This window comes from Pseudorasbora parva, chromosome 6 (genome assembly GCF_024679245.1).
Source record: "Pseudorasbora parva isolate DD20220531a chromosome 6, ASM2467924v1, whole genome shotgun sequence".
Taxonomy (NCBI): Eukaryota; Metazoa; Chordata; class Actinopteri; order Cypriniformes; family Gobionidae; genus Pseudorasbora; species Pseudorasbora parva.
Genome location: NC_090177.1, coordinates 142,501 through 170,000, shown reverse-complemented (window position 1 = coordinate 170,000; position 27,500 = coordinate 142,501). Strand labels below are relative to the sequence as shown.

Sequence of the window (27,500 nt, the reverse complement as noted above, 5' to 3'; positions counted from 1 at the left end):
ACTGCAGTTTACATTACTACAGTATCGGCTTCTGGAGCCACTCTAGTGGCCAGACGAGGAACTGCAGTTTACATTACTACAGTATCGCCTTCTGGAGCCGCTCTAGTGGCCAGACGAGGAACTGCAGTTTACATTACTACAGTAACGGCTTCTGGAGCCGCTCTAGTGGCCAGAGGAGGAACTGCAGTTTACATTACTTCAGTATCGGCTTCTGGAGCCGCTCTAGTGGCCAGAGGAGGAACTGCAGCTTACATTACTTATGTATCGGCTTCTGGAGCCGCTCTAGTGGCCAGAGGAGAAACTGCAGTTTACATTACTACAGTATCGGCTTCAGGAGCCGCTCTAGTGGCCAGAGGAGGAACTGCAGTTTACATTACTACAGTATCGGCTTCAGGAGCCGCTCTAGTGGCCAGACGAGGAACTGCAGTTTACATTACTACAGTATCGGCTTCAGGAGCCACTCTAGTGGCCAGACGAGGAACTGCAGTTTACATTACTACAGTATCGGCTTCAGGAGCGGCTCTAGTGGCCAGAGGAGAAACTGCAGTTTACATTACTACAGTATCGGCTTCTGGAGCCGCTCTAGTGGCCAGAGGAGGAACTGCAGTTTACATTACTACAGTATCGGCTTCTGGAGCCGCTCTAGTGGCCAGTGGAGGAACTGCAGTTTACATTACTACAGTAACGGCTTCTGGAGCCGCTCTAGTGGCCAGTGGAGGAACTGCAGTTTACATTACTTCAGTATCGGCTTCTGGAGCCGCTCTAGTGGCCAGAGGAGGAACTGCAGTTTACATTACTACAGTATCGGCTTCTGGAGCCGCTCTAGTGGCCAGAGGAGGAACTGCAGTTTACATTACTACAGTATTGGCTTCTGGAGCCGCTCTAGTGGCCAGAGGAGGAACTGCAGTTTACATTACTACAGTATCGGCTTCTGGAGCCGCTCTAGTGGCCAGAGGAGGAACTGCAGTTTACATTACTTCAGTATCGGCTTCTGGAGCCGCTCTAGTGGCCAGTGGAGGAACTGCAGCTTACATTACTTATGTATCGGCTTCAGGAGCGGCTCTAGTGGCCAGAGGAGAAACTGCAGTTTACATTACTACAGTATCGGCTTCTGGAGCCGCTCTAGTGGCCAGACGAGGAACTGCAGTTTACATTACTACAGTATCGGCTTCTGGAGCCGCTCTAGTGGCCAGACGAGGAACTGCAGTTTACATTACTACAGTATCGGCTTCAGGAGCCGCTCTAGTGGCCAGTGGAGGAACTGCAGTTTACATTACTACAGTATCGGCTTCTGGAGCCGCTCTAGTGGCCAGACGAAGAACTGCAGTTTACATTACTACAGTATCGGCTATGTGTATTAATTATTATAATGAGTAATATTGTGACATCACACACTATCCTCCCTTCATACCTTAGTATTTCTCTATCTACATATTATAAACAGGGATCAGGATCACAAAATAACTAAATGTGTGTGTGTGTGTTTGTTTGTGTGTGTGTGTTTCAGGGAAACCTCAGCTGAGGAAAGTTCATCGAGGACAAACAGAATTCATCTGCAAATTCACACCTGCACTGCAGTTACAATGCCAACACATACATACACACTGAACACACACACACTGAACACACACGCTCAAACACACACACAAATACACACTGAACACACACTCACATTCATGTGTTTAATGTTCTGCTGCCGTTCTTGAGTGTCTATTGAATTATGTTTGTTACAAAATAACAATTATGTTTCAACAGTAAATATTGTAATGTAAAACTCTTGTTCAGAAACAGAAATAAATTATATTTAAATGATTACGTTTGATTGATTTATAACTGTGAATAACAAACCAATAAGATGAGCCTCAGGAGGCGGAGCTCCTCACAGATGAGCCTCAGGGGGCGGAGCTCCACACAAATCAGCCTCAGGGGGCGGAGCTCCACACAGATCAGCCTCAGGAGGCGGAGCTCCTCACAGATGAGCCTCAGGGGGCGGAGCTCCACACAGATCAGCCTCAGGGGGCGGAGCTCCTCACAGATGAGCCTCAGGGGGCGGAGCTCAACACAGATCAGCCTCAGGGGGCGGAGCTCCTCACAGATGAGTCTCAGGGGGCGGAGCTCCACACAGATCAGCCTCAGGAGGCGGAGCTCCTCACAGATGAGCCTCAGGGGTTGGAGTTCCTCACAGATGAGCCTCAGGGGGCGGAGCTCCTCAAGATGAGCCTCAGGGGGCGGAGCTCCACACAGATGAGCCTCAGGGGGCGGAGCTCCTCACAGATGAGCCTCAGGGGGCGGAGCTCCTCACAGATGAGCCTCAGGGGGCGGAGCTCCACACAGATGAGCCTCAGGGGGCGGAGCTCCGCACAGATGAGCCTCAGGGGGCGGAGCTTACAGGCAGTCCCTGATCAGTATGTCGCTTTTCTCTTCCTGCGATCATTGATGATGTCGTAACGCTTGAGATTGTGTGAGTTTTGCGCATGTGTTGTTTGTTTGTTTATACGTCTAATAACTTATCACGTCGTGTCACTTTGTTAATGTGTTTAATATTGCGACGTATGTGTTTGATGACCTGGTAACGTCAGTCATGTTGAATTTTGTTCACTTTAACGGCTCTTATCAAACACACACTACTGTCTCTAGCAGGTGTGTGTCCTTGTCCTGTGTGTGTGTGTGTGTGTTTGCAATAGAAATCAATATGTGAAGCAGGAGAGTAAATAGAGCTTCAAAGGCTGACGAGGATCTTCTGCTGGGGTTTAGTCAGTGTTGGTGGCTTGTAAGAGATTGAGGCGTTGTGTGTGTGTGTGTGTGTGTGTGTGTGTGTGTGTGTGTGTGTGTGTGTGTGTGTTCTGGTCTCGTGTTCTCTGCTGAAGAGCTGCTGTGGATCCGTTCGGCTCATCGACTCCACGTGGGTTTTTCTGGATGAACTGATGCAGATCGCCAAAGGTTTTATCTGTCGAATCCCTTTGAGCTAAAACATTAGCTACTTAATGTCCAACTGAGATGTGATTATTTGTGTGTGTGAGAGAGAGTGTGTGTGTGTTGTGTGAAAGTGTGTTTGTGTGTGTGTGTGAGAGAGAGAGAGAGAGAGAGAGAGAGAGAGAGTGTGTGTGTGTGTATGTGTGAGAGAGAGCGTGTGTTTGTGTGTGTGTGTGTGTGTCTGTGTTTGAAAGCATGTGTGTGAGTGTTTGAAAGCATGTGAGTGAGTTTTTGTGTGTGGGTTAGGGTTAGGGTAGGGTTGGTTAGGGTAGAGTGTGTGTGTGTGTGTGTGTGTGTGTGTGTGTGTGTGTGTGTGTGTGTGTGTGTGTGTGTGTGTGTGTGTGTGTGTGTGTGTGTGTGTGTGTGTGTGTGTGTGTGTGAAAGCAAGTGAAAGTGCGTGAGTGTGTTTCAAAGCGTTTGAGTGTGTGTGAGTGAGTGTTTGAGTGTGATGTGTGAGTGCATGCATGTGAGTGCATCTGAGTGTATGTGAGAGTGTGTGTGTGTGTGTGTGTGTGTGTGTGTGTGTGTGTGTGTGTGTGTGAGAGAGAGAGTGTGAGTGCATGTGTGTGTGAGAGAGAGTGAGTGTTTGAGTGTGTTGTGTGAGTGCATCTGAGTGTATATGAGAGCGAGTGTGTGTGTGTGTGTTTGTGAGAGAGAGTGAGTGTGTGTGAAAGTGTGAGTGTGTAAAAAAAAGTAAGTGTGTGTGAAAGCGTGTGTGTGTGTGAGAGCGTGTGAGTGTGTGTGAGAGCGTGTGTGAGTGTTTGAAAGCATGTGAGTGTGTGTGAGTGTTTGAAAGCATGTGAGTGTGTGTGAGAGCGTGTGTGTGTTTGAAAGCATGTGAGTGTGTGTAAGAGCGTGTGTGTGAGTGTTTGAAAGCATGTGAGTGTGTGTGTTTGGTCATTTCCTGTCTCTGGTGTGTGTGTTTTATCAGTCGCTGCACTGTAGAGATAGAGTAGAGTTTCGTCACCGCTGGGATTGATGAGAAATGAGCTCGAGTGTTGCGTTGACCTTATCGATCCAGTGAAGAAAACATGCGGGAGTTACAACACCACACAAATAATCAGCAGAACGCCGCCACATCTGGAGAAATACACATTAAAACGTTTTAGAATAACGAGAAGTGTGTGTGTGTGTGTGAATTACAGGTGTTGTAGGATGATGGATTCTGTCACAGGATTGATTACTGAGGTAAGTGCTTCATTCATTAATTTATTTTAATTATTAAAGTTTTAGTTTTGTTGTGTTTTTAATTTTATTATTTTCAATATATACCGATGAGCCAAAACATGGTGTTTGAACGTAAATGTGTGTGTCGTAGTGTGTACACAACCACCCTACAATGGTGGAAATACACACACTCCTTTTTTTTTATTCCCCATAAATCGTAAAATAAGCCATTCATATTTTCTACGCATTTTGACGTTGCAGTGTACAATGCTCGTAATGTGTATCATATTTTAATTAAGTTTTTATTAATATTTTGAATTAGTATTTATTTTTATATTTTCTGTTTTAATTTTAAAGTTTTAGTTTCCTCCATTCATTTCTTGTATTAATGTTAAATGACAGGCATTAGGGGCGGGGCTTAAGGTGATTAATTCGTTTTTTATTTTATTTTTATTTAAAGTTTTAGTTGCTGTTTTTTTCAGAGGTGGACAAACTGCACAACTTAATTACTGGAGTAAATGTAAAAGTACTGCTGGTCAAATATTACTCCGCTTCAAGTGAAAGTTGTAAAAACAGATTTTTACTGGAGTAAAAGTACAGAAGTATTTGTTTTCAAAAGTACTTAAGTATTAAAAGTAAATGTCCTTCTTTATGTCGCCGCATTATTGTATTATAGTTGTATAAATGCACATTATGCCATCATGGTTTAAGCCAGTCAGTGACGCTCCATCTGACACACTAGCAGACGACTAACTTAAACTCATTTAAATACTTGTAGAAAAGTTACAAAGCTGCTGTCACTTTAAGGCCGAATGCACGGATCCAATACACTGATACACATCTGATATTCTCACACTGTTCACCTTCACTGAAGACAGAATCAACTTTGTTTATGTGAATCCTCCACTAAATGAGCATTTGGACATCCGTCTTCTTCCATTTTGCTCTAAACTATAAATCAGTGTTTAATAAATGCTGTGAAATCATTGAACTTCACGAGACTCTACAAGAGTGATTCCTGAAAGGCTTTCTGCAAAAACCCAAACACCTTTTAAAGAAGAAAAAAATCATCACTGACTTTCAAAGCTGCGACAGAAACGACTTTCCACTTCGAGGACCTTGATAGAAATGTAGTGGAGTAAAGAGGACGATATTTGTCTTTCAGATGGAGTGAAGTTAAAGTCATAAGTTTACAGAAAAAATAATACTCCAGTAAAGATACTCAAAAAGTGAACTTAAGTACAGCACTCAAGTAAAGTACAGTGCCCGGTTGCATAAAACACCTTAAGTTTTTCCCTTAAGTATGATACTTAAGGCGTGATTTCCCCTTATCTAAGGGAATGATTTAAGGGTGTTGCATATAATCCCTTAAACGGTTCTCTTAGGTAAGGGACGCCGCTAAGTGTTCCACGACTGCGACCCAGGTTTTACCGTTATAAAATTCTACTGTTGCCATAGACACGCTACGCTGGCGGGTTAGAGAGTGAAGCTGAGATTCAACAAGAGGAATATTACACGGAGTGAGAGAACATTATTGTCTTAAATCAAATGAAAATGATCACTGCTGAGGATAAACGATTTGAAGATCACGACAAAATAAAATAATATGCTTGGTAACGTTATTTGTTTCACACGTTAGACCGTCTAAGCAAAAATCAGCTTCAACACCGGCAGAGCGCCAGCAGCACGCCAAACCATGCAGCGAAGTGAGGTTTTATTGCTTCTTTGTTAACAATTATTTTAGTCTATTGTTAATTTTACTTAGAACAGCCTGGATGTAATTTTTAGATTTTTTTCATTATTCCTTCAAAACACTTGTGAATTGCAGAAAGACGCAAATATCCTCTCCAGCCGCGACAAGAGAAAAAGTGCTAGAACTGCAGAGAGACATCCTACAGAAGACAAAACTGCAATTAGAGATCGAAAAACTTAAAAAGGAGAAGGAAAATCAAGACCTTTACAACTTCATTCTTAATAACAAACTAATGCAGCTACAAAGTGAAGGAAAAATAAAATGCACATCAATTGACGAATATTTTTTTTTATGACAGATCTGACAGGCATTGTATTTATTTATGATTTATTTATTTATATTTCATTTATTTATATGTATGACTATTGTCCATAGGCTACTAGCTAAACTAATTAAAGAATGCATTTACGATGGCATCTCTGACAACAAATCCAGCCCGTTGAAGATCTTGTTGATTTTCTTCATGAGCCTCTGCTGCTTCTGCTTCTTGAGCCTCTTCTTCGACATCATCTCCCTCTTCACAATACATCTCTGACATGTTAAAAAGAACAACGCTGGCGACAATAATTCTGCAGACGCGCAGCTCGCTGTGGAGACAGTGAAATCTGCGTTTGAGCTGTCCGATCGTCCTCTCAATTATAGACCGTGTGTGTGTCAACGCATTGTTGTATCTTTCATAGGATCAAACGATGACCATAATTATCAACAAGTCAAAATACATTTTAATACATTGATCAAATATTTTCAAAAAGTTGACAAGCCTATATGTTTTTACTTAATTTTCAACTTTTTAAAGTTAATAGGCTATAGCTCTCTGTCAAAGTCCTAGAGTCATGTGTAGGCTACTCCCTGGCCATGATGCAACAACATTTCTAATTCTGCACACATGGTCACACTAGCTGCACATTAACAGAATGGTAATTTTTTCTGATCTTCATGCGCGCGGTGAGCCTGAATTCTGACATGTGTGCCATCGATTACACCACTTATTCGAGGAAACCCCGCTTTCCGAAAAAAAAGAGGTTTGAATGGCATACAGTTCAACACGCGATGGAAATGTCACAGTTTGGCTTAAATGACGGCAGAGAGCCCCTGCAACCCGGTGAATAACTCTACTAACTGACGATTTATGAACATGGAAAACATCTCCCACTACAGACTGGAAACTCCCAGTTGCAAAGAACCGAAGTGCTATAAGCAACTGTAACACAGAGGGTAGTGAGCGGTTGCGCTGGGTAACATGATCAAGATCGCCTTCCAGTTTGTTAGCGATCTCATATATCCCGCGGCGATCAAATCTATATTCGCCAAGCAGTTTTTCATCGCTAAGATGGTCCAGAGGATTCTCTCTATCACGAAAAATTCGCTTTGGCACATTTACATCTTCAACAGGATCAATAAACTCAGCTATTTTTTTCTCATTAATGTTCGTCAACTCTTAAGGTAAACTTTTCCTAACCTTAAACTATACTTAGGAAAATGACAGTTAAGGGGCTTTATGCAACACTTAACGGTTTTTAAGGGATTACTTAAGTGAAAAATAGACATTTGAGGATAATTCTAAGGGTTTATGACGTTTCAGTTTAATAAACCCTTAAGTGATACTTAAGGCTTATTTTATGCAACACCCTTAAGTTTAAGGGAAACCTAAGGGCGATCTTAAGGGAAATTTTCACTTAAGGTGTTTTATGCAACCGGGCACAGATACTCAACAAGTGTACTTAAGTACAACACTCAAGTAAAGCACAGATACTCAACAAGTGTGCTTAAGTACAGCACTCAAGTAAAGCACAAATACTCAACAAGTGTGCTTAAGTACAGGACTCAAGAAAAGCACAGATACTCAACAAGTGTACTTAAGTACAGCACTCAAGTAAAGTACAGATACTCAACAAGTTACCTTAAGTACAGGACTCAAGAAAAGCACAGATACTCAACAAGTGTACTTAAGTACAGCACTCAAGTAAAGCACTGATACTCAACAAGTGAACTTAAGTACAATACTCAAGTAAAGCACAGATACTCAACAAGTGTACTAAAGTACAGCACTCAAGTAAAGCACAGATACTCAACAAGTGTATTTAAGTACAGCACTCAAGTAAAGCACTGATACTCAACAAGTGTACTTAAGTACAGCACTCAAGTAAAGCACAGATACTCAACAAGTGTACTTAAGTACAGCACTCAAGTAAAGCACAGATACTCAACAAGTGAACTTACGTACAGCACTCAAGTAAAGCACAGATACTCAACAAGTGAACTTAAGTACAGCACTCAAGTAAAGCACAGATACTCAACAAGTGTACTTAAGTACAGCACTCAAGTAAAGCACAGATACTCAACAAGTGTACTTAAGTACAGCACTCAAGTAAAGCACAGATACTCAACAAGTGTACTTAAGTACAGCACTCAAGTAAAGCACAAATACTCAACAAGTGTATTTAAGTACAGCACTCAAGTAAAGCACAGATACTCAACAAGTGAACTTAAGTACAGCACTCAAGTAAAGCACTGATACTCAACAAGTGAACTTAAGTACAGCACTCAGGTAAAGCACAGATACTCAACAAGTGAACTTAAGTACAGCACTCAAGTAAAGTACAGATACTCAACAAGTGTACTTAAGTACAGCACTCAAGTAAAGCACAGATACTCAACAAGTGTATTTAAGTACAGCACTCAAGTAAAGCACAGATACTCAACAAGTGTACTTAAGTACAGGACTCAAGAAAAGTACAGATACTCAACAAGTGTACTTAAGTACAGGACTCAAGTAAAGCACAGATACTCAACAAGTGAACTTAAGTACAGCACTCAAGTAAAGCACAGATACTCAACAAGTGTACTTAAGTACAGCACTCAGGTAAAGCACAGATACTCAACAAGTGAACTTAAGTACAGCACTCAAGTAAAGCACAGATACTCAACAAGTGAACTTAAGTACAGGACTCAAGAAAAGCACAAATACTCAACAAGTGAACTTAAGTACAACACTCAAGAAAAGTACAGATACTCAACAAGTGTACTTAAGTACAGCACTCAAGTAAAGCACAGATACTCAACAAGTGTACTTAAGTACAGCACTCAAGTAAAGCACAGATACTCAACAAGTGTACTTAAGTACAGCACTCAAGTAAAGCACAGATACTCAACAAGTGAACTTAAGTACAGCACTCAAGTAAAGCACAGATACTCAACAAGTGAACTTAAGTACAGCACTCAAGTAAAGCACAGATACTCAACAAGTGTACTTAAGTACAGCACTCAAGTAAAGCACAGATACTCAACAAGTGTACTTAAGTACAGCACTCAAGTAAAGCACAGATACTCAACAAGTGAACTTAAGTACAGCACTCAAGTAAAGCACAGATACTCAACAAGTGAACTTAAGTACAGCACTCAAGTAAAGCACAGATACTCAACAAGTGTACTTAAGTACAGGACTCAAGAAAAGCACAAATACTCAACAAGTGAACTTAAGTACAACACTCAAGAAAAGTACAGATACTCAACAAGTGTACTTAAGTACAGCACTCAAGTAAAGCACAGATACTCAACAAGTGTACTTAAGTACAGCACTCAAGTAAAGTACAGATACTCAACAAGTGTACTAAAGTACAGTACTCAAGTAAAGCACAGATACTCAACAAGTGTACTTAAGTACACCACTCAAGTAAAGCACAGATACTCAACAAGTGTACTTAAGTACACCACTCAAGTAAAGCACAGATACTCAACAAGTGTACTTAAGTACACCACTCAAGTAAAGCACAGATACTCAACAAGTGTACTTAAGTACAGCACTTAAGTAAATGAGCTGAGTTACTGTCCAGCTCTTTTTTTTCCCTACATTTATTTCTTGTGTTAATGTTGATTGACAGGCATCAGGGGGTGGAGCTCAGGCCGATGAGAGCATGGAGGAAGGGGGCGGAGTCAGGAGGCGTGTCCCTCAGGTTGAGATGAAGCTGGTCTCGATGGAGCAGGGGTCAGAGGTCACACTGAGCAGTGACATCAGCACGGTGATGATGCAGCAGCAGAATGGCCGCCAGAGAGCTGCCGTATATCTCACACTGATCGGCCTGCTCATATTCTGCACAGGTCATCATACACTAACGGCAGTTCAGCATCATGTTATATGTAATGTAGGGCTGCACGATAATGGTTAAAATCATCATCGTGGTTATTTTGCTCTATTATAATCACGATTATTAATCACGATTGTTCTATCAAAAGGTATCAAAATGTAGTTATGGCCATTTTACATGTTGTTTACCAACCTGCACTTCACCCAAAAGGCCTGTAGGTGGTGCACCGACTTCATTTAACCAACTATGATAAGGAATCTCTTTGTGATATCAATCAGTCATCTTTATTTCTATCGCTCTTCTCCAGCGCCGATTGTGTCAGAGCAGCTTCAGTGTTAAACAGGACAATACTGAAGCAGAATTAGATTTGGCTGTACAGTCGTTCTGGAGTAAACAGTGATGTTATCAGCTTATTTTAATTTATCAGAGAGAGACAATGCTGGCAGATCAGTATTATAGTTTATAGAATTAAATAAGACCTAATAAATTAATCTAATTTGTATATTATTTCAATAACTTTGATCATAATTTTAGTGTCCCCAATTTATATATATATCTCTGATTGAATTGTCACAGTTTGCAGAATAAATGCATCTTCATAACCTATAAGGCGGAGATCCAGTCTGCATTTGTTGATATTCATTCAAATTCGCTAAGTTTAGTTTGTCCACATTATGATCCACATTATGATTCACATTATGATTCACATTATGATTCACATTATGATCCACATTATGATTCACATTATGATCCACATTATGATTCACATTATGATCCACATTATGATTCACATTATGATTCACATTATGATTTAACATTATGATCCACATTATGATTCACATTATGATCCACATTATGATCCACATAATGATCCACATAATGATCCACATAATGATCCACATTATGATTCACATTATGATCCACATTATGATTTAACATTATGATCCACATTATGATTCACATTATGATTCACATTATGATTTAACATTATGATCCACATTATGATTCACATTATGATCCACATTATGATCCACATTATGATTCTCATTATGATTTAACATTATGATCCACATTATGATCCACATTATGATCCACATTATGATTCACATTATGATTCACATTATGATTCACATTATGATTCACATTATGATCCACATTATAATCCACATAATGATCCACATTATGATTCACATTATGATCCACATTATGATTTAACATTATGATCCACATTATGATCCACATTATGATCAATATTATAATCCACATAATGATCCACATTATGATTCACATTATGATCCACATTATGATGATCCACATTATGATCCACATTATGATCCACATTATGATCCACATTATGATTTAACATTATGATTTAACATTATGATGCACATTATGATCCACATTATGATCCACATTATGATCCACATTATGATTCACATTATGATCCACATTATGATCCACATTATGATCCACATTATGACCCACATTATGATCCACATTTTGATCCACATTATGATCCACATTATGATCCACATTATGATCCACATTATGATCCACATTTTGATCCACATTATGATCCACATTATGATCCACATTATGATTTAACATTATGATCCACATTATGATCCACATTATGATTCACATTATGATTTAACATTATGATCCCCATTATGATTTAACATTATGATGCACATTATGATCCACATTATGATCCACATTATGATCCACATTATGATTCACATTATGATCCACATTATGATCCACATTATGATCCACATTATGACCCACATTATGATCCACATTATGATCCACATTATGATCCACATTATGATCCACATTTTGATCCACATTATGATCCACATTATGATTTAACATTATAATCCACATTATGATCCACATTATGATTCACATTATGATTTAACATTATGATCCACATTATGATTTAACATTATGATCCACATTATGATTTAACATTATGATCCACATTATGATTTAACATTATGATCCACATTATGATTTAACATTATGATCCACATTATGATTCACATTATGATTTAACATTCTGATTCACATTATGATCCACATTCTGATTCACATTATGATCCACATTATAATCCACATTCTGATTCACATTCTGATCCACATTATAATCCACATTATGATTTAACATTATGATCCACATTATGATCCACATTATGATCAATATTATAATCCACATAATGATCCACATTATGATTCACATTATGATCCACATTATGATGATCCACATTATGATCCACATTATGATCCACATTATGATCCACATTATGATTTAACATTATGATTTAACATTATGATGCACATTATGATCCACATTATGATCCACATTATGATCCACATTATGATTCACATTATGATCCACATTATGATTCACATTATGATCCTCATTATGATTTAACATTATGATCCACATTATGATCCACATTATGATCCACATTATGATTTAACATTATGATTTAACATTATGATGCACATTATGATCCACATTATGATCCACATTATAATCCACATAATGATCCACATTATGATTCACATTATGATCCACATTATGATTTAACATTATGATCCACATTATGATCCACATTATGATCAATATTATAATCCACATAATGATCCACATTATGATTCACATTATGATCCACATTATGATGATCCACATTATGATCCACATTATGATCCACATTATGATCCACATTATGATTTAACATTATGATTTAACATTATGATGCACATTATGATCCACATTATGATCCACATTATGATCCACATTATGATCCACATTATGATCCACATTATGACCCACATTATGATCCACATTTTGATCCACATTATGATCCACATTATGATCCACATTATGATCCACATTATGATCCACATTTTGATCCACATTATGATCCACATTATGATCCACATTATGATTTAACATTATGATCCACATTATGATCCACATTATGATTCACATTATGATTTAACATTATGATCCCCATTATGATTTAACATTATGATGCACATTATGATCCACATTATGATCCACATTATGATCCACATTATGATTCACATTATGATCCACATTATGATCCACATTATGATCCACATTATGACCCACATTATGATCCACATTATGATCCACATTATGATCCACATTATGATCCACATTTTGATCCACATTATGATCCACATTATGATTTAACATTATAATCCACATTATGATCCACATTATGATTCACATTATGATTTAACATTATGATCCACATTATGATTTAACATTATGATCCACATTATGATTTAACATTATGATCCACATTATGATTCACATTATGATCCACATTATGATTTAACATTATGATTTAACATTCTGATTCACATTATGATCCACATTATAATCCACATTCTGATTCACATTCTGATCCACATTATAATCCACATTATGATTTAACATTATGATCCACATTATGATCCACATTATGATCAATATTATAATCCACATAATGATCCACATTATGATTCACATTATGATCCACATTATGATGATCCACATTATGATCCACATTATGATCCACATTATGATTTAACATTATGATTTAACATTATGATGCACATTATGATCCACATTATGATCCACATTATGATCCACATTATGATTCACATTATGATCCACATTATGATCCACATTATGATCCACATTATGACCCACATTATGATCCACATTTTGATCCACATTATGATCCACATTATGATCCACATTATGATCCACATTATGATCCACATTTTGATCCACATTATGATCCACATTATGATTTAACATTATGATCCACATTATGATCCACATTATGATTCACATTATGATTTAACATTATGATCCCCATTATGATTTAACATTATGATGCACATTATGATCCACATTATGATCCACATTATGATCCACATTATGATTCACATTATGATCCACATTTTGATCCACATTATGATCCACATTATGATTTAACATTATAATCCACATTATGATCCACATTATGATTCACATTATGATTCACATTATGATCCACATTATGATTCACATTATGATCCACATTATGATTCACATTATGATTCACATTATGATTTAACATTATGATCCACATTATGATTCACATTATGATCCACATTATGATCCACATAATGATCCACATAATGATCCACATAATGATCCACATTATGATTCACATTATGATCCACATTATGATTTAACATTATGATCCACATTATGATTCACATTATGATTCACATTATGATTTAACATTATGATCCACATTATGATTCACATTATGATCCACATTATGATCCACATTATGATTCTCATTATGATTTAACATTATGATCCACATTATGATCCACATTATGATCCACATTATGATTCACATTATGATTCACATTATGATTCACATTATGATTCACATTATGATCCACATTATAATCCACATAATGATCCACATTATGATTCACATTATGATCCACATTATGATTTAACATTATGATCCACATTATGATCCACATTATGATCAATATTATAATCCACATAATGATCCACATTATGATTCACATTATGATCCACATTATGATGATCCACATTATGATCCACATTATGATCCACATTATGATCCACATTATGATTTAACATTATGATTTAACATTATGATGCACATTATGATCCACATTATGATCCACATTATGATCCACATTATGATTCACATTATGATCCACATTATGATCCACATTATGATCCACATTATGACCCACATTATGATCCACATTTTGATCCACATTATGATCCACATTATGATCCACATTATGATCCACATTATGATCCACATTTTGATCCACATTATGATCCACATTATGATCCACATTATGATTTAACATTATGATCCACATTATGATCCACATTATGATTCACATTATGATTTAACATTATGATCCCCATTATGATTTAACATTATGATGCACATTATGATCCACATTATGATCCACATTATGATCCACATTATGATTCACATTATGATCCACATTATGATCCACATTATGATCCACATTATGACCCACATTATGATCCACATTATGATCCACATTATGATCCACATTATGATCCACATTTTGATCCACATTATGATCCACATTATGATTTAACATTATAATCCACATTATGATCCACATTATGATTCACATTATGATTTAACATTATGATCCACATTATGATTTAACATTATGATCCACATTATGATTTAACATTATGATCCACATTATGATTTAACATTATGATCCACATTATGATTTAACATTATGATCCACATTATGATTCACATTATGATTTAACATTCTGATTCACATTATGATCCACATTCTGATTCACATTATGATCCACATTATAATCCACATTCTGATTCACATTCTGATCCACATTATAATCCACATTATGATTTAACATTATGATCCACATTATGATCCACATTATGATCAATATTATAATCCACATAATGATCCACATTATGATTCACATTATGATCCACATTATGATGATCCACATTATGATCCACATTATGATCCACATTATGATCCACATTATGATTTAACATTATGATTTAACATTATGATGCACATTATGATCCACATTATGATCCACATTATGATCCACATTATGATTCACATTATGATCCACATTATGATTCACATTATGATCCTCATTATGATTTAACATTATGATCCACATTATGATCCACATTATGATCCACATTATGATTTAACATTATGATTTAACATTATGATGCACATTATGATCCACATTATGATCCACATTATAATCCACATAATGATCCACATTATGATTCACATTATGATCCACATTATGATTTAACATTATGATCCACATTATGATCCACATTATGATCAATATTATAATCCACATAATGATCCACATTATGATTCACATTATGATCCACATTATGATGATCCACATTATGATCCACATTATGATCCACATTATGATCCACATTATGATTTAACATTATGATTTAACATTATGATGCACATTATGATCCACATTATGATCCACATTATGATCCACATTATGATCCACATTATGATCCACATTATGACCCACATTATGATCCACATTTTGATCCACATTATGATCCACATTATGATCCACATTATGATCCACATTATGATCCACATTTTGATCCACATTATGATCCACATTATGATCCACATTATGATTTAACATTATGATCCACAATTATGATCCACATTATGATTCACATTATGATTTAACATTATGATCCCCATTATGATTTAACATTATGATGCACATTATGATCCACATTATGATCCACATTATGATCCACATTATGATTCACATTATGATCCACATTATGATCCACATTATGATCCACATTATGACCCACATTATGATCCACATTATGATCCACATTATGATCCACATTATGATCCACATTTTGATCCACATTATGATCCACATTATGATTTAACATTATAATCCACATTATGATCCACATTATGATTCACATTATGATTTAACATTATGATCCACATTATGATTTAACATTATGATCCACATTATGATTTAACATTATGATCCACATTATGATTCACATTATGATCCACATTATGATTTAACATTATGATTTAACATTCTGATTCACATTATGATCCACATTATAATCCACATTCTGATTCACATTCTGATCCACATTATAATCCACATTATGATTTAACATTATGATCCACATTATGATCCACATTATGATCAATATTATAATCCACATAATGATCCACATTATGATTCACATTATGATCCACATTATGATGATCCACATTATGATCCACATTATGATCCACATTATGATTTAACATTATGATTTAACATTATGATGCACATTATGATCCACATTATGATCCACATTATGATCCACATTTTGATCCACATTATGATCCACATTATGATCCACATTATGATCCACATTATGATCCACATTTTGATCCACATTATGATCCACATTATGATCCACATTATGATTTAACATTATGATCCACATTATGATCCACATTATGATTCACATTATGATTTAACATTATGATCCCCATTATGATTTAACATTATGATGCACATTATGATCCACATTATGATCCACATTATGATCCACATTATGATTCACATTATGATCCACATTATGATCCACATTATGATCCACATTATGACCCACATTATGATCCACATTATGATCCACATTATGATCCACATTATGATCCACATTTTGATCCACATTATGATCCACATTATGATTTAACATTATAATCCACATTATGATCCACATTATGATTCACATTATGATTTAACATTATGATCCACATTATGATTTAACATTATGATCCACATTATGATTTAACATTATGATCCACATTATGATTTAACATTATGATCCACATTATGATTTAACATTATGATCCACATTATGATTCACATTATGATTTAACATTCTGATTCACATTATGATCCACATTCTGATTCACATTATGATCCACATTATAATCCACATTCTGATTCACATTCTGATCCACATTATAATCCACATTATGATTTAACATTATGATCCACATTATGATCCACATTATGATCAATATTATAATCCACATAATGATCCACATTATGATTCACATTATGATCCACATTATGATGATCCACATTATGATCCACATTATGATCCACATTATGATCCACATTATGATTTAACATTATGATTTAACATTATGATGCACATTATGATCCACATTATGATCCACATTATGATCCACATTATGATTCACATTATGATCCACATTATGATTCACATTATGATCCTCATTATGATTTAACATTATGATCCACATTATGATCCACATTATGATCCACATTATGATTTAACATTATGATTTAACATTATGATGCACATTATGATCCACATTATGATCCACATTATAATCCACATAATGATCCACATTATGATTCACATTATGATCCACATTATGATTTAACATTATGATCCACATTATGATCCACATTATGATCAATATTATAATCCACATAATGATCCACATTATGATTCACATTATGATCCACATTATGATGATCCACATTATGATCCACATTATGATCCACATTATGATCCACATTATGATTTAACATTATGATTTAACATTATGATGCACATTATGATCCACATTATGATCCACATTATGATCCACATTATGATCCACATTATGATCCACATTATGACCCACATTATGATCCACATTTTGATCCACATTATGATCCACATTATGATCCACATTATGATCCACATTATGATCCACATTTTGATCCACATTATGATCCACATTATGATCCACATTATGATTTAACATTATGATCCACATTATGATCCACATTATGATTCACATTATGATTTAACATTATGATCCCCATTATGATTTAACATTATGATGCACATTATGATCCACATTATGATCCACATTATGATCCACATTATGATTCACATTATGATCCACATTATGATCCACATTATGATCCACATTATGACCCACATTATGATCCACATTATGATCCACATTATGATCCACATTATGATCCACATTTTGATCCACATTATGATCCACATTATGATTTAACATTATAATCCACATTATGATCCACATTATGATTCACATTATGATTTAACATTATGATCCACATTATGATTTAACATTATGATCCACATTATGATTTAACATTATGATCCACATTATGATTCACATTATGATCCACATTATGATTTAACATTATGATTTAACATTCTGATTCACATTATGATCCACATTATAATCCACATTCTGATTCACATTCTGATCCACATTATAATCCACATTATGATTTAACATTATGATCCACATTATGATCCACATTATGATCAATATTATAATCCACATAATGATCCACATTATGATTCACATTATGATCCACATTATGATGATCCACATTATGATCCACATTATGATCCACATTATGATTTAACATTATGATTTAACATTATGATGCACATTATGATCCACATTATGATCCACATTATGATCCACATTATGATTCACATTATGATCCACATTATGATCCACATTATGATCCACATTATGACCCACATTATGATCCACATTTTGATCCACATTATGATCCACATTATGATCCACATTATGATCCACATTATGATCCACATTTTGATCCACATTATGATCCACATTATGATTTAACATTATGATCCACATTATGATCCACATTATGATTCACATTATGATTTAACATTATGATCCCCATTATGATTTAACATTATGATGCACATTATGATCCACATTATGATCCACATTATGATCCACATTATGATTCACATTATGATCCACATTTTGATCCACATTATGATCCACATTATGATTTAACATTATAATCCACATTATGATCCACATTATGATTCACATTATGATTCACATTATGATCCACATTATGATTCACATTATGATCCACATTATGATTCACATTATGATTCACATTATGATTTAACATTATGATCCACATTATGATTCACATTATGATCCACATTATGATCCACATAATGATCCACATAATGATCCACATAATGATCCACATTATGATTCACATTATGATCCACATTATGATTTAACATTATGATCCACATTATGATTCACATTATGATTCACATTATGATTTAACATTATGATCCACATTATGATTCACATTATGATCCACATTATGATCCACATTATGATTCTCATTATGATTTAACATTATGATCCACATTATGATCCACATTATGATCCACATTATGATTCACATTATGATTCACATTATGATTCACATTATGATTCACATTATGATCCACATTATAATCCACATAATGATCCACATTATGATTCACATTATGATCCACATTATGATTTAACATTATGATCCACATTATGATCCACATTATGATCAATATTATAATCCACATAATGATCCACATTATGATTCACATTATGATCCACATTATGATGATCCACATTATGATCCACATTATGATCCACATTATGATCCACATTATGATTTAACATTATGATTTAACATTATGATGCACATTATGATCCACATTATGATCCACATTATGATCCACATTATGATTCACATTATGATCCACATTATGATCCACATTATGATCCACATTATGACCCACATTATGATCCACATTTTGATCCACATTATGATCCACATTATGATCCACATTATGATCCACATTATGATCCACATTTTGATCCACATTATGATCCACATTATGATCCACATTATGATTTAACATTATGATCCACATTATGATCCACATTATGATTCACATTATGATTTAACATTATGATCCCCATTATGATTTAACATTATGATGCACATTATGATCCACATTATGATCCACATTATGATCCACATTATGATTCACATTATGATCCACATTATGATCCACATTATGATCCACATTATGACCCACATTATGATCCACATTATGATCCACATTATGATCCACATTTTGATCCACATTATGATCCACATTATGATTTAACATTATAATCCACATTATGATCCACATTATGATTCACATTATGATTTAACATTATGATCCACATTATGATTTAACATTATGATCCACATTATGATTTAACATTATGATCCACATTATGATTTAACATTATGATCCACATTATGATTTAACATTATGATCCACATTATGATTCACATTATGATTTAACATTCTGATTCACATTATGATCCACATTCTGATTCACATTATGATCCACATTATAATCCACATTCTGATTCACATTCTGATCCACATTATAATCCACATTATGATTTAACATTATGATCCACATTATGATCCACATTATGATCAATATTATAATCCACATAATGATCCACATTATGATTCACATTATGATCCACATTATGATGATCCACATTATGATCCACATTATGATCCACATTATGATCCACATTATGATTTAACATTATGATTTAACATTATGATGCACATTATGATCCACATTATGATCCACATTATGATCCACATTATGATTCACATTATGATCCACATTATGATTCACATTATGATCCTCATTATGATTTAACATTATGATCCACATTATGATCCACATTATGATCCACATTATGATTTAACATTATGATTTAACATTATGATGCACATTATGATCCACATTATGATCCACATTATAATCCACATAATGATCCACATTATGATTCACATTATGATCCACATTATGATTTAACATTATGATCCACATTATGATCCACATTATGATCAATATTATAATCCACATAATGATCCACATTATGATTCACATTATGATCCACATTATGATGATCCACATTATGATCCACATTATGATCCACATTATGATCCACATTATGATTTAACATTATGATTTAACATTATGATGCACATTATGATCCACATTATGATCCACATTATGATCCACATTATGATCCACATTATGATCCACATTATGACCCACATTATGATCCACATTTTGATCCACATTATGATCCACATTATGATCCACATTATGATCCACATTATGATCCACATTTTGATCCACATTATGATCCACATTATGATCCACATTATGATTTAACATTATGATCCACATTATGATCCACATTATGATTCACATTATGATTTAACATTATGATCCCCATTATGATTTAACATTATGATGCACATTATGATCCACATTATGATCCACATTATGATCCACATTATGATTCACATTATGATCCACATTATGATCCACATTATGATCCACATTATGACCCACATTATGATCCACATTATGATCCACATTATGATCCACATTATGATCCACATTTTGATCCACATTATGATCCACATTATGATTTAACATTATAATCCACATTATGATCCACATTATGATTCACATTATGATTTAACATTATGATCCACATTATGATTTAACATTATGATCCACATTATGATTTAACATTATGATCCACATTATGATTCACATTATGATCCACATTATGATTTAACATTATGATTTAACATTCTGATTCACATTATGATCCACATTATAATCCACATTCTGATTCACATTCTGATCCACATTATAATCCACATTATGATTTAACATTATGATCCACATTATGATCCACATTATGATCAATATTATAATCCACATAATGATCCACATTATGATTCACATTATGATCCACATTATGATGATCCACATTATGATCCACATTATGATCCACATTATGATTTAACATTATGATTTAACATTATGATGCACATTATGATCCACATTATGATCCACATTATGATCCACATTATGATTCACATTATGATCCACATTATGATCCACATTATGATCCACATTATGACCCACATTATGATCCACATTTTGATCCACATTATGATCCACATTATGATCCACATTATGATCCACATTATGATCCACATTTTGATCCACATTATGATCCACATTATGATTTAACATTATGATCCACATTATGATCCACATTATGATTCACATTATGATTTAACATTATGATCCCCATTATGATTTAACATTATGATGCACATTATGATCCACATTATGATCCACATTATGATCCACATTATGATTCACATTATGATCCACATTTTGATCCACATTATGATCCACATTATGATTTAACATTATAATCCACATTATGATCCACATTATGATTCACATTATGATTTAACATTATGATCCACATTATGATTTAACATTATGATCCACATTATGATTTAACATTATGATCCACATTATGATTTAACATTATGATCCACATTATGATTTAACATTATGATCCACATTATGATTCACATTATGATTTAACATTCTGATTCACATTATGATCCACATTCTGATTCACATTATGATCCACATTCTGATTCACATTATGATCCACATTATAATCCACATTATAATCCACATTCTGGTTCACATTATTATCCACATTATGATCCACATTATGATCGAAATAATGATCCACATTATGATTTAACATTATGATTTACATTATGATCCAAATTATAATAAGCCATTATGATTTACATCATGATCCAGATTATGATTCAAATTACGATCCACATTATGATTCACATTATGATCCAGATTATGATTTAAATTACGATCCACATTATGATCCACATTATGATTTAACATTATGATCCACATTCTGATCCACATTATAATCCACATTCTGATTCACATTATGATCCACATTATGATCCACATTATAATCCACATTCTGATTCACATTCTGATCCATATTCTGATTCACATTCTGATCCACATTATAATCCACATTCTGATTCACATTATGATCCACATTATGATCCACATTATAATCCACATAATGATCCACATTATGATTCACATTCTGATCCACATTATAATCCACATTCTGATCCACATTATGATCCACATTATAATCCACATAATAATCCACATTATGATTCACATTCTGATCCACATTATAATCCACATTCTGATCCACATTATAATCCACATTATGATTCACATTATGATCCACATTATGATCCACTTTATGATTAACATTATGATTCACATTACGATCCACATTATGATCCACATTGATTCACATTATGATCCACATTATGATTCACATTATGATTCACATTATGATCCACATTATAATCCACATTATGATTAACATTGCGATCCACATTATGATCCATATTGATTCACATTATGATCAACATTATGATTCACATTATGATTTACATATTGATTCACATTATGATCCACATTATGATTATATCATGATTCACATTATGATCCACATTATGATCCACATTATGATCTACATTATGATCCATATTGATTCACATTATGATCAACATTATGAATCACATTATGATTTACATTATGATTCACATTATGATCCACATTATGATTATATCATGATTCACATTATGATCCACATTATGATCCACATTATGATCCAAATAATGATCCACATTATGATTCACATTATGATTTAACATTATGGGCCCTATTTTAACGATCTGAAACGCAAGTGTCAAAGCCCGAAGCGCAAGTAACTTTGTGGGCGGGTCTCGGCGCTGTTGCTATTTTCCTGGCGGGATAAATAGCTCTTGCGCCCGGCGCAAATCTAAAATGGGTTGGTCTGAATTAGCTTCATTATTCATAGGTGTGGTTTGGGCGTAATGTGAATAAACCAATCAGAGCGTCATCCAACATTCCCTTTAAAAGCAGTTGTGCAAGTTCCATTATGGATCGCTATTATTATGGCGTATTTACCAGGCGCACGCCAGGAGCGGTTCACAGCCGAGGAGACTGATGTTCTTCTAAGAGCAGCCCTTACGAAACAAAAATATATTGCAGTATATTGGAAAATTTCATGCAATACATTAGGAAATATATTAACATATATGGGAATATATATTTATATTTTTCAATATATTGCAATATATTGAAAACGGCAATCATTTGTATAGATTAGCAATAGGGCCCTATGCAAGATAGGGCCCTATGATTTACATTATGATCCACATTATGATCCACATTATAATAAGCCATTATGATTTACATCATGATCCACATTATGATTCACATTACGATCCACATTCTGATTCACATGATCCACATTCTGATTCACAATCTGATCCACATTATGATCCACATTATGGTCCACATTATAATCCACATTCTGATTCACATTATAATCCACATAATGATCCCCATTATGATTCACATTATGATTTAACATTATGATCCACATTATAATCCACATAATGATCCACATTATGATTCACATTATGATTTAACATTATGATTTACATTATGATCCACATAATGATTCACATTATGATTATATCATGATTCACATTATGATCCACATTATAATCCCCATTATGATTCATATCATGATCCACATTATGATCCACATTATGATTCAAATTACGATCCACATTATGATCCACATTATGATCCACATTATGATTCACATTACAATCCACATTATGATCCACATTATGATTCACATTACGATCCACATTATGATCCACATTGATTCACATTATGATTCACATTATGATCCACATTATAATCCACATTATGATCCACATTGATTCACATTATGATTCACATTATGATCCACATTATAATCCACATTATGATCCACATTATGATTCACATTGTGATTCACATTACGATCCACATTATGATCCACATTGATTCACATTATGATCCACATTATGATTCACATTATGATCCACATTATGATCCACATTGATTCACATTATGATCCACATTATGATTCACATTACAATCCACATTATGAAAACTGCTAAAGGAACTTCAAAAGATAAAACGGTGAAACTCCTAATATTATTTCCAATACTTCTAAATTAGTTTCATATTCCTGATTGAATTGTCACATCGGTTGCAGAGGTGCGTTTATTCTGCAAACAGTAAGGTGGAGATGTGTTGGCATTAATGGCTGAAGGTTTGATGGTGGCAGATTTAGGCTCACTAATAGCACAAGTGTGTTGAGCAGAAATAAAGACTGGCTGAGACTCTTTCATCGCTGTGGAGAGATCGCTGAACTCCAGCCTTTTCAGATCTGCTTCCACATTTAGAGGAGCGTGCTCAAGGTTGCCAGATTGCAAAACATGGGAAGAAAGTTCATCCTTTTAAGGAGAAAAGCTCTATTTGAAATCAATCGTGGGAAGCAGATATCGTTATCACGATTCAAATACGATTAATCGTGCAGCCCTAATCAATCAATCAGCTTTATTTATATCAGGCTTTTCTAATGCCGATTGCTCCAAAGCAGCTTCACAGTGTTAACCAGGACAATACTGCAGCAGAATTAGATTTGGCTGTACAGTCGTTCTGGAGAAAACAGTGATGTTATCAGCTTATTTTAATTTATCATATAGTGTCAATATGTCCTCCGCAGCGTTCCTGCTGGGGTATGTGGCGCTGCGTGGGATGTGCCATCTGTGTGGAGAAGAGGCTCAGATTCCTCTGAGTGATGCGGCTGGATCAGACCATTCAGCTGAGGGAGGGGTGCTGTACATGGCCGAACTCAGAGCCATGCTGAAGAAATACCTGAAGGAGGAGCGGATAGAGAGCACACTCAGGTCAGCACTCACACTGCTCATCTCTTACCAATGGCTAGTTAATCACTTACTTCATTCAGAAATATAGCCTACATCAGCCGAACTCAGCCCAGCCCACAGCTGAACTCAGCCCCGCCCACAGCCAAACTCTGCCCCGCCCACAGCCAAACTCAGCCCCGCCCACAGTCGAACTCAGCCCCGCCCACAGCCAAACTCAGCCCCGCCTACAGCCAAACTCAGCCCCACCCACAGCCGAACTCAGCCCCGCCTACAGCCGAACTCAGCCCCGTCCACAGCCGAACTCAGCCCCGCCCACAGCCGAACTCAGCCCCGCCCACAGCCGAACTCAGCCCCGCCCACAACCGAACTCAGCCCTGCCTACAGCCGAACTCAGCCCCGCCCACAACCGAACTCAGCCCCGCCTACAGACGAACTCAGCCCTGCCCACAGCCGAACTCAGCCCTGCCTACAGCCGAACTCAGCCCCGCCTACAGCCGAACTCAGCCCTGCCTACAGCCGAACTCAGCCCCGCCTACAGCCGAACTCAGCCCTGCCTACAGCCGAACTCAGCCCCGCCTACAGACAAACTCAACCCCGCCCACAGCCAAACCCAGCCTCGCCCACAGCCAAACCCAGTCCCGACCACAGCCAAACCCAGTCCCGACCACAGCCAAACCCAGTCCCGACCACAGCCAAACCCAGTCCCGACCACAGCCAAACTCAGCCCCGCCCACAGCCAAACTCAGGGTGGGCTTTAGCCGATGATGGACAGATGATCAATAGAAACTGACAAATGAAAAAACAATGGTGATGGGCTGATTTCAAAACAAAGATTTGAGTGGTAATGAGTCAGTGAATTGATACATGATTCGGATCGCGATTCAAACAGCTGTAATCATGTGACTTTGGTGATCCGAATCATGAATCGATTCACTGACTCACAACGGTTCAAAGCTTTGTTTTGAAATTGGCCATCACTATATAAGTCGTTATTTAGTTGTTTTTTTGCACAAAAAAACTATTCTCGTCGTTGGAAGTGGATTTTTAACCTGAGATGACCGTGGTAGTAAGTTGACCTCTGACCTGTGTTTTTTGTGTTGTTTTGGTTCAGGCGTGTGAGCCGCGAGTCTCATCCTTCAGGATCCTCAGAAGGTAACGCCGTGGCCAGAGAAATCCTCCAGAACCTGCAGAACCTCCGCATGGACCACA

General features: G+C 35.5%; 2 protein-coding genes across 6 annotated transcripts in view; both read left to right on the top strand.

Moving 5' to 3' along the window:
• The window catches only part of ctc1 (CTS telomere maintenance complex component 1), a 65,882-nt gene extending 64,070 nt beyond the window's left edge, over positions 1-1,812 (top strand). For all 3 annotated transcript variants that reach the window (XM_067445305.1, XM_067445304.1, XM_067445306.1), the window contains one exon: positions 1,508-1,812. In XM_067445305.1, the coding sequence (XP_067301406.1) occupies positions 1,508-1,608 (101 nt within the window). In that variant the 3' untranslated portion in view covers positions 1,609-1,812. The remainder of the gene's footprint in view (positions 1-1,507) is intronic.
• A 610-nt stretch (positions 1,813-2,422) lies between these two features.
• tfr2 (transferrin receptor 2) overlaps positions 2,423-27,500 on the top strand; it is a 46,288-nt gene continuing 21,210 nt past the window's right edge. Inside the window, exons 1-5 of one of the 3 annotated variants that reach the window (XR_010905275.1) lie at positions 2,423-2,940; positions 3,905-4,161; positions 9,775-9,991; positions 26,129-26,312; positions 27,403-27,500. The exon at positions 27,403-27,500 is cut by the window's right edge and continues 43 nt beyond it. Coding sequence is in view for 2 of the 3 variants with exons in the window: in XM_067445300.1 (XP_067301401.1) it covers positions 3,952-4,161; positions 9,775-9,991; positions 26,129-26,312; positions 27,403-27,500 (709 nt within the window). In the remaining variant the exon portion in view is untranslated. The remainder of the gene's footprint in view (positions 2,941-3,904; positions 4,162-9,774; positions 9,992-26,128; positions 26,313-27,402) is intronic. The other 2 variants (XM_067445301.1, XM_067445300.1) reach the window with 2 other exon arrangements.